This window comes from Schistocerca serialis, chromosome 8 (assembly GCF_023864345.2).
Source record: "Schistocerca serialis cubense isolate TAMUIC-IGC-003099 chromosome 8, iqSchSeri2.2, whole genome shotgun sequence".
In the NCBI taxonomy this organism is placed as follows: domain Eukaryota; kingdom Metazoa; phylum Arthropoda; class Insecta; order Orthoptera; family Acrididae; genus Schistocerca; species Schistocerca serialis.
In genome coordinates, this window is record NC_064645.1 from 140,665,616 (window position 1) to 140,681,989 (window position 16,374).

The window sequence follows — 16,374 nt, forward strand, 5'->3', positions numbered from 1 at the left end:
CAAGAGAATGAACTTCACAAATTGAGCAAGTCAGTAACATGTTGGTCCACTTCTGCCTGTAATGCGAGCAGTTATTCGGCTTGACGTTCATCAACAGAGTTGTTGGGTATCTTCCTGAGGGTCACAGTGCCACATTCTGTCCAATTGGAGGGTCATGTAATGAAAATCGAGAGCTGGTTGGAGGTCCCTGCCGACAATGCTCCAAACGTTCTCAATTAGGGAGAGACCCAGCGACCTTTCTGGCCAAGGTATGGTTTGGCAAACACAAAGACAAGCAGTAGAAACTCTCGCCATGTTTAGGCGGGCGTTGTCTCGCCGAAAGGTAAGCCCAGGAATGCTTCCCATGAAGGGCAACAAAACGGACCGTAGAACATCGTCGACGTACCGCTGTGCAGCAAGAGTGCGGCGGATTACAACCAAAGGCGACCTGTTGGTCAGGCCATATGGCGAACGACTGTCAAATTGGTATAACACCGCTGTCTGGAGGGGGGGGGGGGGGGGGATGGTCTCCAGACAGGCCTCATTGACTAGAGTAGAACTGTCTTCAGTGACGAGTCCCTGTTCGAACAGATCCCCTATTACCAGCCTGATATGTCTACAGTTGGGAACGTGTGGAGCATTATGGGTAGGTTCTCCAACCAGCTTGAGATTCTGACGATAAAACACGACAATTTGGCACGATATTGCTCAGGAGGACACCCAACAATTTCTTTAACCAGTGCCAAGCAGAATAACTGCTTGCAAAAGTGGCAGAGGTGGACCAGCGCGTTATTTACTTGCTCAATTTTTGTTGCTCTTCTCTTGACTGAATTATCCAATTTTTCTGAAACTGTGATCATTTGTTTGGCTATACACGTCATCACATCTACTAATTTCCGCTCCATTCGCATAATTCCTTCGCGGTGCGCCGTCTTTTTTTTTTTTTTTTTTTGTCTTAGTGTGTACTTTCGAGAGACTTAAACAGTTTGAATATCTAGGATCGACAGTCACCCACTGAAAAGGGCCTCCTTTGACGTTAAACAGAGATTAACAGCAGACAACAGAGCATGTTTTGCATGAAGAATGCTATTTGCCCTTATGCTCTTAACTCGAATCTCCAGATTTATGAAACACTTACTAGACCAGTGCTTACACATGTCTCCGAAATTTGGTCAGTATCTTTGATACCAAGAAATACTGAAATTCTAGACAGAGAGAAAGGTACTTTGAGGAAGAGGGAGGAGCAGGCGGTACAGTCGTGAACTGTAAAGTGTATATAAATATCGATCTTTTACAAGAGGAGTCCAGTGAGCCACATGTTGATAGCAGGCACTTCGCACTGGGTACGGAAGTAACGAAAAGGATATTCGGTGGATATCCAGGGATCGACAGGTCTGTGCCGACCATGAACAAGATGGAGTTGTGAAGGACCTGCAGAAAATGGGCTGTAGGAAATGAAAAGATGCAGCGCTCGATCGTGATTACTGGGAGAGGATTCATGATGAGGCCAAGGTCCACACTGAACTGTAGAGCCACCGAAGAATTATAAGAATGACCCATTTGTGGTGACAAATCTCACGACGAAAACTTATACTGAAGCATACTCGACTAGGTATCATGTCGATGGCTAATGCCGGCCACAATACAGCTGTCACACTGTGTTTTCTGTGTTTCGAAATATGAAGCATAATTAACTTTCAATTGTTAAGCAGTATATGTAAGTAATTGGAATAGAGTTTTTTCCAGGCATCAAAAATTTAATTTTTTAAAATGCTGGTTGTTGCAATTTGTGAAATCAGAACGAAAATTTTGTGACTCCATTTGCATGTGTGTTTCTGCGTGGTATGACAGGAGAGAAAGAAGGTAGCAGATTTACGCAGTTTTTCAGTGTTGTAAAGAGTGGAAGTTACGTGAAACTGCATTCAGAGCATCTTTCTGGTCTTTTGTAGTTCTCAGTAAACAAATAGTTGGATTATGAAAAGCGCTATGGTCCAAATACTTGTTTTGTCTTCTATCTGTGCCAGTAGTTTGTTACTAAGGTACAAAAACAAGCACCAAGTTGCACTGTGGTTCATAGTTCTCGTTAAATAGTAGACCCTACACCCCCTCGACACGCCCCCCGCCCCCCCTTGCTCACACCGTATAACCGCCAAGTAACTTCAACACTCAGTGAAAGAGAGGCCACGTCATCTTCAATAATATTGTGATGTTACAACAAAGCTTTTCTTTGGTGATATGATGACGGGTTTACATCACTCATGTGTGTAATATAAACCAGTCGACACATACGCCGCCCTGAGCCACGGGGAGCTAACGGCTTGGGCTGTATGGAGCATGAGCAATGAGATCTACTTGACAGCCAGCCAACCCTAGATGGTTATAATGGCTCTAAGCACTGTGGTACTTAACATCTGAGGTCATCAGTCCCCTCGACTTAGAACTAATTCAACCTAACTAACCTAAGGACATCACACACATAGATGCCCGAGGCAGGATTCGAACCTGCGACCGTAGCAGCAGCGCGGTTCCGGACTGAGGCGCCAAGCACCGCTCGGCCACAGTGGCCGACGCCAACCCTAGGCACAGGAACCTAGACGCCAGAGGAGCCCATGGAAACTCTACTGAATGAACTGGAAGGGACAGTTGAAACCCAGCCCTTGTTTTAGCACGTTATAGGGATGTAAGTAATTTGCAAGATTAAGGCACTTTTCGAAGACAGCACTGATATATGGAGACGTCCTCTCAAACATGAGGCCGGGTGAGGTGATGCAGTGGTTAGCACAGTGGACTCGGTTTCGGGAGAGTGACGGCTCAAATCCCCATTCGGCCATCTAGTTCATGTTTTCCGTGATTTCCTTAATTCGCTCCAGGCAAAATGCCGGGATGGTTCCTTTGAAAGTGGCTAGGGCAGTTTCCTGTCGTACCCTTCCCCACTCCGATCTTCATGCTTCATCCTGACCTTGTAGTTAATGAGATGTTAAGCTTTCAATCTTCCTTCTTGTCAGACATGGAGCTTGAAGTCACTGGGCAAACAATGAAATGCTTTCAAAAAAAATGGTTCAAATGGCTCTGAGCACTATGGGACTCAACTGCTGAGGTCATTAGTCCCCTAGAACTTAGAACTAGTTAAACCTAACTAACCTAAGGACATCACAAACATCCATGCCCGAGGCTGGATTCGAACCTGCGACCGTAGCGGTCTTGCGGTTCCAGACTGCAGCGCCTTTAAACGCACGGCCACTTCGGCCGGCGAAATGCTTTCAGAGAACAAGGTTTTTTGACAAGTGTTTGTGCCTTGTTTTAAGCTCGGGAAAACAAGGCGTTGTGGATTAGCTATAAAAGTTGTTGTAAAATTATTTGATGATCTTATTGGAAGTGTTCCTAGAGCTGCTGTTCCAGCTCGCGTGCCTGTCGGCGGACAGCTGGACCCCCACGAGCACACGTGGGTAGGGTTGAGCAAAAGGCCGATGCGGGCACGAGTAGCCTCGTGGGTGGTGCATGTCCAGAACTCATGTGATAGGGCCGCCTGGCGGGTAGTCTATACCATGAGGGGCAATCAGATGAAGACAGAATACTTGCCACAGGGGGACAATGGAATGCTTCTATTCAAAGGTAGTCACTGCACGCGTAAGACACGTATCATACATGGAGAGGAGACGTTCAGAACATTCCTGTTTCGTAGACCGCGGTTGGCCGCTGACGGATCCGCAATCGCACCAACGCTTGCATGTTTTCATCCGACTAAAACCGACGTCTAGGCATGCCTTTTCCAGGTCACCAAAGATATGAAGATCAGACGCCGAAACATCCCGGGTGTACGGAGGATGTTGCAGTGTTTCCCATGCAAATCCCTAAAGTGTGGCCATCGTCCAAATGGCAGTATGGGGACGGGCGTTATCGTGCAACAGAATGATTCATGCCGACAGACCGAGTGCAAACGGCAAAGCCAAAAGTGGGAATATTCCACAACTTCCCCGCCAAAGAAATCCAAAACTATTCATACAGGCTCCTTCAACTGCAGGGACCCTCTGCTCGTCGAGTTCCTCCAGTTTGAAATCACAATCAAATCGCAGCGTAATAAAGACACTTTGCAGAAACTGCTTAGTACCATGAGGTCAAAACGAACGTGAATGCTGTCAGACGGAATCATCGTGTTGCACGTTAACACCCGCCCCCACACTGCGAATCGGACAAAGGCTACGGTACAGCAATTTCGTTCGGAAACACCGCACCATCGTCCGTGCGGCCCAGATCTTTCACCGTGGCAACCTGAAGAACGACGTGTGTGAATGTCAGTTTCAGTAATACGAGGAAATGCAAAACTGGGTGCGATTTTGTGTCCGACAGCGGCAGTCAGTGGTCTACGAAACAGGATTTCATGGTCTCGTCTCCTGGCGGGGTAAATGTCTTACGGGGGGTAGGACTCCAAACGGGCCGACTTGGAGCAGGAGATGCACCGCAGGACATTTTAATTTCCAGTGCCTATACTTTTACAAATAAATTCATAAAACTTTGTCAGTATGACCAGGAAGGAATCTATAACAAAATAAATTTTTTTACATGTGAAATTTTATCATTTTTTCGCTTACTATTGGCTGCATGCTATAGGTACACTTTTATTCATAAGTAAGAGAGACTGTTCGATAAATTTTGCACAGCATACAAACCTTACTTACAGGTGCCTGAAACTCTAGAATCTATTTAATTTATGAAAAAATGAATGAGCTGTTACGTTTTATGCTTTATGTTTAGAAAAAAATAAAATTTTGTAGTTAATTATATCTATTTTTACCATAGTTTTTAATAGATTTGGAAAATTCTAGAGTTTCATACACCTGCAAGTATGGTTTGTATGCTGTGCAAAATTCATCAAAGAATCTCTATTACTTGTCAAGAATAATGTACCTATAGCAACAAATGCAGCCAATAGTAAGTGAAAAAATGTTGAAATTTCACATGTAAAAAAAAAAAAATTATTTTGTTATGTTTTTGAAGTTCCACTGCTATGACTGTGAATCCTGAATCCTTCCTGGTCATGCTGACAAAGTTTTATGAATTTATTTGTAAAAGAATAGGCGCTGGATATTAAAATCTCCTGTGGTGCCTCTCCTGCTCCAAGTCGGCCTGTTTGACGTCCTACCCCCGTTAACGGGTTTGGTGATTACTTTTGAATGAAACCATTCCATGGCTCCGTTGTGGCTGGTGTTGGGTTTTCATTTGACGGACCCCTTCAGCGGTGCCCGCGCCATGTGGGGCAGCACTGGAAAAGCCTAGGCGCCTAGGCTTCCTCTTACCTTCGGACTGTCTTACAGTGTCGTACAGTTTTCGAAACACAGTATAAATGGCTCTGAACACTATGGGACTTAACATCTGAGGTCATCAGTCCCCTAGAACTACTTAAACCTAACTAACCTAAGGACATCACACACATCCATGCCCGAGGCAGGATCCGAACCTGCGACCGTAGCGGTCACGTGGTCCCAGACTGAAGCGCCTAGAACCGCACGGCCACACCGGCCGGCTCCGCAATTTCTTTCGAAAACACCGCATCATCGTCTGTGCAGCCCAGATCTATCACCGTGGCGACTTGAAGAACGACATGTGTGAATGGCAGTTTAAGTCACACGAGGAAATGCAAAATTTGGTGCGATTTTGGATGCGACAGCGGCAGGCAGTGCTCTAAAACAGGATTTCATGGTCTCGTCTCCTAGCGGAATAAATGTCTTAACGGGTTTAGTGATTACTTTTCAATGAAACCAATCCATGGCCCCGTTGTGGCGGGTGTTGGGTTTTCATTTGACTGCCCCTTGTAGGTACGCATGCTTGTGAGCGAGTTGACGCACCGCTCAGCGGTGCCCGCACCATTTGGGGCAGCGCTGGTAAAGCCTCAGGGCCTAGGCTTCCTCTTACCTTCGGACTGACTTACCGTGTCGTACAGTTTTGGAAACACAGTATAACTCGGCGTTTTTTCACATTAAGAAACCTAGGCAGTGTTTCAAATGGTTCAAATGGCTCTGAGCACTATGGGACTTAACTTCTAAGGTCATCAGTCCCCTAGAACTTAGAACTACTTAAACCTAACTAACCTAAGGACGTCACACGCATCCATGCCCGAGGCAGGATTCGAACCTGCAACCGTAGCGGTCCCGCGGTTCGAGACTGTAGCGCCTAGAACCGCTCGCCCACCCCGGTCGGCTTAGGCAGCGGTGAAACAACTGATGACAAATATCTTAACACATGATGGATCGAACCCCACACTTTTGGATATGCTGTTTGGCAGTTAAACCACTGAACCATTGAACCCAGTTGACAGCCGTACTGGCTGGCGATCCAGACCCCATTCGTCGTCAGCTTGGGGAGCAGACTCGATCCAGGTGTGGCCCACCTTCCTCGGCTGTTCTCCAGGACAGCGCGTGACGACACGGCTGTTGCAGGTGACGCACCAGGCGGCGCCGCACGTGCTGCTGGCGGCGGACTGCTCGGCGGGCGGCGGCGGCGGGTCCAGCTCGTCGTCGGACGACGAGGTGCAGGGCCTGCTGGCGGCCATGTCGACGCCGGTGCGCTTCCGCACGTGGCCCCCGCTGGACGCGCACAAGCCGGGCCGCTCGCTGTCGCCGCCGCCCAAGCTGTTCCACTACGCGGCCTCCGCCGACGCCGCCCCCGCGCCCGCCTGCGGCCTCGCCCCCGCCGCCTCCGCCTCCTCCGCCTCCGCCGCCGCAGCCGCCGCGGACGCCTCGCCGCGCAAGAGGCACCGCCACACGCCGCGCGCCTCGCACATCCAGCGGCCCTGCCTCGACTTCGAGAAGATGCAGCAGGTAACCACTGTACTCCGCTTACTCGTCTCACTCAAACAATTTTGGTAAACATTTTTGGAATACAGTGGTCAATAGATCATTATATTTTAACTGAAGTTCAGTCTTGATCACAACACTTATGTCTCAATAACATAGGTGACCGGTTTCGGTTATATTTATATAACCATCTTCAGACCCATGGCTTCCATGGAGGATGGTAGGCGGAGATGTCCTCAACTGCTACGAAGTCAACTGTTGAGCTCTCCACAGCTGCTACGAAGTCAACTGATCAGTTGAGCTCTCCACAGCTGCTATGAAGTCAACTGATCAGTTGAGCTCCGTCTACCATCCTCCAAGGAAATCCATGGGTCTGAAGATGGTTATATAAATACAACCGAAACCGGTCACCTATGTTATTGAGACATAAATGTTGTGATCAAGACTGAACTTTAGTTAAAATATAATCGTCTCACTTACTTTTTGACCGCCTCCTGAATGGGAAGTTTGTCTCAATGAACCTAATGTAGCTCAGAAAAAGCTTTAAACCTTGGTGGCCGAGAGTGAGGCCCACCTGGACAAACACAAATGTTACATCGATTTACGATAAGTGTTCAGAAATGATTTACAGTAGTAGTTTTTTGTACCTTATTTATGACTGAACATGAGGCAATATACATGGAATTTCTCGGTCTACGAGACATACTCAGAAAGTAAGGTATGTAAATATGGCTTGGACTTGACTGATGTCTGCTGAAGTAGTGCTGGAGGGAATTGACACCATGAATCCTGCAGGGCTGTCCATAAATCCGTAAGAGTACGAGGAGGTGGAGATCTGTTCCGAACAACACGTTGCAAGACACCCCAGACATGCTCAATAATATTCATGTGTGGGAAGTTTGGTGACCAGCGGACGTGTTCAAAATCAGAAAAGTGGTCCTGGTGCCACTCTGTAGCAATTCTGGACTTGGGTTGTCGCGTTGTCCTACTGAAATGCTCAATATGTCCGGCGGAATGCATAGTGGACATGAATGGATGCACGTGATCAGACAGGGTGCTTAAGTACGTGTCACCTGTCAGAGTCGTATCTAGACGTGTCAGGGCCCGATATCACAAGCCTCCACCAGCTTCAACTGTCCCTTGCTGACATGCAGGGTACATCGATACAGTTTGAAACGAGACTCGTCCGACCAGGAAACGTTTCCAGTCATCAACCGCCCAATGTCGGCGTTTAGGGGCCCAGGCGAGGCGTAAAGCTTTGTGTCGTCCAGTCATCAAGGGTAAATGAGTGGGCCTTCGACTCCGAAAGCCCATATCGAACATGTTCCCTTGAGTGGTTTGCAGGCTGACACTTTTTGGTGGCCCAGCATTGAAATCTGCAGCAGTTTGCGGAAAGGTTGCACTTCTGTCACGTTGAACGTTTCTCATCAGTCATCGTTGGTCCCGTTCTTGTAGGCTCTGTTTCCGGCTGCAGCGATATTGGAGATCTGGTGTTTTACCGGATTCCTGATATTCATGGTACACTCGTGAAATGGTCGTATGGGAAAATCCCCACTTCATCGCTACCTTGGAGATGCTGTGTCCCATCGCTCGTGCGCCGACTATAACATCACGTTCAAAGTCTGTGAAATCTTGATAGCCTGCCACTGTAGCAACAGTAACAGATCTGTGGCAGAAAAGTTTGTGGGACAAACGTTGCATGGGGCAACGGGGGCCATGATGTGACTTTGGTTTTTTGTTGCTACGTGGGGTCGTTTCAGAGATCTGAAGGTCAACTTTGTTTTTTGAAATGGGATGCTATAGTTTGGTACTTATTTTCTGATAGCGGCTATCGAGACGAATCCAGTGATGTGTAACAGTAAGGTCTCTGAAGGTCAACGAAGGTCAAAAAAGTGGCATGTACGTCCATTTACAGAAGGTGCTCGAAGTGATGACCATTGGTATCAATGCAGTGCTGCAATCTTCATGTCATGGAATGAGTGTTCATTCTTGATTTTCAACTGTCGACGGCAGACTTCAACTCTGTTGTCCTTCTGAGCATGTATCAAATCCTGTGGAACGTTTGTCATATACAAATCGCCCACGAATGCAGGGTTGCTCGGCTATGGCTTGTCTGACATTCCAGCCCATCGAAGGTTACGCGCCTATCAGCGGTAATCAATTGAGATACAACCTCAGTGTTTCCCGGAGAGCGCGATGTTGGCCGACGACCAGTGATCACGTCCTTGCGTGTACATTCCCTTCCACTAGCGAACCTAGCGATCCAGTTGTAAACAGTCTTACGTGCAGCTTCTTGCCCAAACACCGCAGTTAAACGTTTCTGAATATGTGTTGTTTTGACTCCCTAATTCCACAAAAACCGTGCGGTCCATCTTTATCCACGGCACTCGCCTTCCATCTTGTCCACAGCTTCCTCTACTTAACAGCAAACAAGCGCTTGTTCCTTCACTGTACACAGTGCTCACAACTGACATCTAACGTCTGCGGGATGTTCTAGTTCAACGCCATACGAGACGACCTGTTTGTCGTTCCGGCGATATTTACTGTAAAACAACGCAATTGTAAATCCATTCCCAACGTCACTCGTAATCTAGAACAGTTTGTATTAATGATCTACTGCATGATGTTGGAGTCCCCGTGAGGTTATTCGCTGAAGATTCTGTTGTCCATAGCAAGGTTGCGATGCCAGAACATTGTAGCAAAATGCAGTAAGACCTGAATAGGGTTGACGCTTGGTGAAGGAACTGGCAGTTCACCCTAGACGAATGTATTCGGTTAATAAATAAGTTCGTGGCTTTCTCCGTAAGTTTAATAAAAGAGTTTTTTTTTTGTCATCAGTCTACTGACTAGTTTGATGCGGCCCGCCACGAATTCCTTCCCTGTGCTAACCTCTCCATCTCAGAGTAGCACTTGCAACCTACGTCCTCAATTATTTGCTTGACGTATTGCAATCTCTGTCTTCCTCTACAGTTTTTGCCCTCTACAGCTCCCTCTAGTACCATGGAAGTCATTCCCTCATGTCTTAGCAGATGTCCTATCATCCTGTCCCTTCTCCTTATCAGTGTTTTCCACATATTCCTTTCCTCTCCGATTCTGCGTAGAACCTCCTCATTCCTTACGTTATCAGTCCACCTAATTTTCAAAATTCGTCTGTAGCACCACATCTCAAATGCTTCGATTCTCTTCTGTTCCGGTTTTCCCACAGTCCATGTTTCACTACCATACAATGCTGTACTCCAGACGTACATCCTCAGAAACTTCATCCTCAAGTTAAGGCCGGTATTTGATATTAGTAGACTTCTCTAGGCCAGAAATGCCTTTTTTGCCATAGCGAGTCTGCTTTTGATGTCCTCCTTGCTCCGTCCGTCATTGGTTATTTTACTGCCTAGGTAGCAGAATTCATTAACTTCATTGACTTCGTGACCATCAATCCTGATGTTAAGTTTCTCGCTGTTCTCATTTCTTCTACTTCTCATTACCTTCGTCTTTCTCCGATTTACTCTCAAACCATACTGTGTACAAAAAAAATAGGTTTTAGCCATCAATAATGTTTTCACCTTCGATATTTATAACAGTCTGCTAACACTAGGGTAACTTGCCGATTCCTCGACTGTAGAAATCACGTGGTTTTGAAGCGAAGAACTCGTCGAGTCATGTTTGAGGTCATTTTCATCCGGAAAGGACGATCCTTGAAGGTCTTTTGACAGAGAGCCAAAAAGATGAAAATCTGGTGAATAAGGTGGGTGTGGACTGACTTCTCAACCCAGCTCCAGTATACTCTCTTTTGTCAACCTAACGGGATGTGGGCGGACGGTATCGTGGTGTAACATCACTCAGTCTTTCTGGTCGTTGTTCTAGGACTGTTTCTGAAAGACGTCTCAGTTGCTGGCAGTGTCACCAGTAGCGATACAGGATAGAAACGATCGACGTTGCTCACGAGCCAGTTGATGACGAGCAAGAAGAACCTGCTCATTTTTGTGATTTTGGCTTACAGCATACGGTACCCATACACCCGATTTTTGAACCTTCCCCACTGCATGCAAATTTCGCGCGGTGTTGGAATGATCAAATTTCATCATATTGGCCGTTTCTCGAGTACACTGATGTCAATAATTGTGGATTAACGCGTTTAAACGATCTTCATCACACGCTACAGGTCTTCCTGAACGTGGAGAGTCACTGATGTCGAAACGATCCTCCTCAAAAACGAGAAAACCATTTTCTTGCCGTGCTCTGTCCGGTGTAATTAACCTCCATTCACGGCGCAAATGTTTCTGATTGCATCCAATGCTGTCACGCGTCTGTTGAACTCAATGTCTGCAAACGACCAAATTACAGAATCTGAACTCAAACAGCAACAGTAAACTATAGATAAAAAATGAAAATCGATAAATAAACCCATAGCAACAGGAATACCAACATACAAATGCAGGTATCTGCAGTGCGGTAAAGCAAGGCAAAGTGGGAGGGTCGAATGATGTACTGGGTGACTTTCTGCCACCATCGGAAGGAAGATTAGTGTATAGCGACCTGTCGAGGACGATGTCGTTTACATGCGGAACACAAGCTCAGACTTGCAAATGACAGGGAAGAAAATCGGCCATGCCGATTAGTCGAACCATCCAAGAATTCACTTTCAGAAAATTACGAAAATTCACGGAAAACCAGACACACATCTGAACCGCTACTCTTCAGTCTTCGAGTCCAGTGTTCTACAATTGCGACCATCGACTTTTGTCACACCCCTCCTCCGGCACTAACAATAGAAATGAAATACATTAAAACCCCGTTTAACCGAACTAAAGGGGGAAAGCCGTTTGGGATGACAATTTTGCGGTTAAGCCACGAACATGTACTATGTAGTACAGTATTCTGTAGTGTTATTACAGAATATATTTTTCAAAAGTTCTAAAGGCCAAACGAATTAAAAAATCTTCTTCTGTGCTACTCTTACGTTGTTTATTAAAGTTAAAATTACATTTTTAGGATTTCAGTACATTTATATACAGCATACTGTACGTAAAAGTTTGTAGCATAGAACAAAAATACACACGCAAGTGAAAGAAACAAGCACTCGAATGCACTATTCTTGGCAGTGCAGCTTTGTTTAGACTTGTGAGTCGGTGGGTGGGGAAACAACTCAAGACCAGGCGTATAACTCTCCCCTCTAACGTCAGTCCAGTCTCCGGTACATTCCTGCCCCGAATTATTTCCGTGATTTTCGGAGGTGTTTCGGATAACCCGGGTTTAGGTTGACGCGGTTTCGGTTAACCGACGTTTTTCTGTGCTTGTTACGATGCACATACATCCGTTGCACTCACCTTGACAAAATCAAATGTTCAAATGTGTGTGAATTCCTAAGGGACCGAACTGCTGAGGTCATCGGTCCCTAGACTTACACACTACTTAAACTAACTTATGCTAAGGACAACACACGCACCCATGCCCGAGGGAGGACTCGAACCTCCGGCGGGAGAGGCCGCGCAATCCGTGACATGGCGCCTCGAACCACGTCGCCTAGACAAAAAAGATACCCTCTAAACGTAACGAGATCGTTTCATGAAGGAAAATGACATCGCAAGATAAAGAAATAAGTTATCCAAGTGACTATCGCAGCCAACAGCGCATTGGTGCACTGGTGATCTGACAATTTTGGCAGGTATCGGTCCTACCTCAGGTGATCTAATTTTTTAGCACAGTTTAATTTGAGTACTTCTTTTGTCTGCAGGTCTGTTGGGTACCAATATTGCAGTTGATTTTGAACTATCTTCCCGATAAATTACGGACTCGAGATTTTAAACATAGCTCACACGTGCTGGGAATTCAATGTTAGCTCGCTTTCTTGTCTGGTGTGTGGCGGATGGAGAGTACTTTGTTTACCACTGCGATGTGCCCTTTTTCCTTTTGCAGTCGCAAGTGATTCTCCAGGAAGACAACTGCTGGTTAGCCTCGAAACTCTCTAATTTTTGTCTTCACAGACGCTTGATATTAGAGGTAGCAATATATTGCTTGGGTCAGGCGAAGGATAACTGAACTAATCCTAAAATTTTCTGCACGTCTCTGTTATAATCTCATCAGAGTCTTTGAAATCGAGTGAAAAATTTCACACACTCAATACTATTAGCAGAAAATAGTTATTGAAATGAAAATAATTTTTAAATCTACCAAGTTTTTAAACCGGAGTAAAAAGTTATGAAATAGTTTCTGTTAGAGCCATACGGAGTCCTAACTCCATAAAGATAGCCCTGAAAATTTGTGATGGTGAATTTTTATTGGCTGTGAAAAATTTGTTAGGTTTAAAACGAAAAACGTAGGGTACATGAATACATAACTGATCCATGAGTAGCTCACCTCCTGACTATTACTCCACTTACTAAATGATGCATAAACATTTCACCTCCTTACTGTTATCTGTTGCATGTACCCTACGTTTTTCATTTTGAATCTTAAAAATATGTTCATAACTATTGAAACTTCGCAATCACTAATTTTCAGGACTATCTGTATTGGGTGAATTATTTTATCCTTTTTAGCCCTATTTAAAAACGTGGTTTATTAAAAATTCGTTTTTAAATAAATAACTATTACTCGTCGGCTAAAAGATTCCAAAAATGACGCTTTTGGTTGGTACACAGTGGGAATCTGTATAGTTTGATAGACTCGAGGATAGTTTGTGTTAACAGCAATCGGAATGATAAATTTTGTTTCAGTACCGCAATTATTACTGGGCGTTCAAAGTTACCCTAGCGCCATTTTATTTCTCTGTCTCCTTCCCCTCCTCCCGCCCTCTCCTCTCTCTCTCTGTCTCTCTTTCTCTCTCTGGTTGCAGCTCGTAGTAGATTATGAGCAGCCAGCAAAAAAAGGCGAACTAGGACTAAATAATGGGCAAAGTTGGTCACGTGTTTCCTAGACGAATTAGACGAATCGGTCGGCCGCTGAATGTGGTGCCAGCGATTAATTAATTGCTTGGGCGCTGTAATTACTCTGGCTTTCATCGCAGCAGATTGATTAAAACTTGCTCTTGTAGTACTGCCGCTGTGACCGGCCACAGAACCGGAACAGCGAAATGTCGGATTTTTACTGACTGCTACCGAGTTTGAGAGGAGCCTGTGGTTTTCATTATTGGACACGAATATTAATTTGTCTGTGGTCTTTGTTATCCTATACAACAGTTTCTTTTAATGAACAGCCTGAAAATATGTTATCGACGGGTATTTCATGTACTGTTAACGGAACTTACTAAATTCTACTAATTTCGCTACTGTTCAGCGACATCTGTTTATTTTGAAATATTTTTGTATGAATACTACGTGATAAAATTACGTAGGACAGTCTTCATATAATGATGTTTAAAAACTGAAAATATGCCGTGAACGATGACGATTTAGACCAGACGAATGAATACGGTTGTCTCCATAGCCAGCTTCCCCTGCCTGTTCAATTTGCTGTGAATCGTCTGTATTTCGTGGTCAAAACTAGAGAAGCCTTGTGTATATCTGCTGCTACACAGCATTATCTTTGTTTCTTCCCAGTACGTATTGAGAATACCTGCTCTGACCATTCACGTCATGTGGATTCCACAATTCTTATTATGCTTATCCATTACGGATATTTTAGAACCGTGACTGTATACTGAATGTAAATAAGTTGTAAAAACTGCAGTAAGTCACTTTTTTTAATGATTATGTTTTATTCCATGAACCGGTTTTCGAACGTTTTCAGATTCATCTTCAGATGGTTTCAGGAAGTTACATCATTATTGCTAGCATAATGCTGGGTGCTGGCTCTATGACAAAAAGATGGAAGACATTTTAATGTATCGCCATGACTATAGCTTACCTGTCGATAGGGATGTAAATTTAGTTTTTTACTTACTGCGACAGTATAGGCGGCTTTTTTGGGTTAGTGTCCATCTGTCTCTCTCCATTTTGATGTCCAATTGTTATATCACTAAACTCGCTTCCACACAAACTATATCAATTTACACTCTGACGGCGAGACTTTTCCAGCATCCAGTATGCGCTTTACAACTGTTGCTTGTAACAAGGATCTTGACAGAAAGATATGGCATAGGCCTACTTTGCACACAGCTGTAATTTGTTCTTCTTTACATGTATTAAAGTCGATGTAAGGGTAAATATTTTAATCAGACCGGCGATAATATGAGAGCACAAAATAAAATAAATAAATAAATAAATTACTACAAGAACAGACTTCAGGTGATCTGGTATCTTATTTCTAGCCGGCCGGAGTGGCCGTGCGGTTCTAGGCGCTACAGTCTGGAACCGCGTGACCGCTACGGTCGCAGGTTCGAATCCTGCCTCGGGCATGGATGTGTGTGATGTCCTTAGGTTAGTTACGTTTAAATAGTTCTAAGTTCTAGGGGACTGATGACCACAACAGTTAAGTCCCATAGTGCTCAGAGCCATTTGAACCATTTTTTTTCTTATTTCTATTTGTATATTACGTGTAATACAGGCAGTTTATAGCAGTTTTTTGTCATGATTGGCATTAACATGAATACCCAGGAATCAATGATACAGAGTTATTGTATCTGCAGTGAGATGCAGCTGTCTGTATGACTAGTACCTTTATATTTAAATTTAAATTAATTTTATTAAATTTAACAAATCTTCAGATGAACTGTTGACTTATTTCTGTTCTTATCATATCTTTCTGTCAAGATCTTTGTTACAAGCAACAGTTGTAAAGCGCATACTGGATGCTGGAAAAGTCTCGCTGTCAGAGTGTAAATTAATATAGTTTGTGTGGACGTATGTGTAGTGATATAACAACAGGAAATCAAAATGGAGAGAGACAGATGGACACTAACCGTACAAAGTCGCCTACACTGTCGCAGTACGTAAAAAACTAAATTGACATCCATATCGACAGATAAGCTATAGTCATGGCGATACATTAATGTGTGTTCCATCTTTTTGTCATAGAGCCAGCCTCCAACATTATGCTAGCAATAATGCTGTTACTTCCGGAAACCATCTCAAGATGAACCTGAAAAGGTTCGAAAACGGGTTCATGGAATAAAACATAACATTCACAATTCTTATCTGTGGATATCACATGTCACGTGTCACTGTGTGTTTAAACTTGAATTAAAAAACCCACTACATTAAACACATCATTTTAACGTCAAATATACCACATGGTATTATACGTAGCAATGCGCTCGTTATGACAGTGGACACTGAGAATATAACTGAATGCTACTATTAATTCAGCCCAAACATCGACAGTATCAAGCAATAGTGGTCGATAGCACACTTGTTTGATAGGATGGCATTATAACAGAAATGTAATAACAAATCACCAATAACCTACGTTAAAAGTATGTTACAAAACTGTAGGCTACTTAACTTTGATACAGTTTGATGCGTGGCTCTTGTCCTAAACCTAATACAATGAAATGTAAATAACTTCGCTGTTTCTTAGCGGTCCATGATACGGGGTGTTTGAAAAATCTCACCGCAGTGCCGTATGATTGTTACCCGCGCGTGCCGTATGATTGTTTGCGTGCAACGATACTGCAGTGATATTCTGCACCTATTCATAGGAGAACTTGTGTTAAGTGAAATGCTGAACGGTT

The 16,374-nt window shown here is 44.4% G+C and overlaps 1 protein-coding gene across 1 annotated transcript in view; it reads left to right on the forward strand.

Annotated features, from left to right (window-relative positions):
- The window catches only part of LOC126416749 (uncharacterized), an 888,282-nt gene that overhangs the window by 366,704 nt on the left and 505,204 nt on the right, over positions 1 to 16,374 (forward strand). Inside the window, exon 6 of the mRNA XM_050084588.1 lies at positions 6,414 to 6,794. Within this exon, the coding sequence (XP_049940545.1) occupies positions 6,414 to 6,794 (381 nt within the window). The remainder of the gene's footprint in view (positions 1 to 6,413; positions 6,795 to 16,374) is intronic.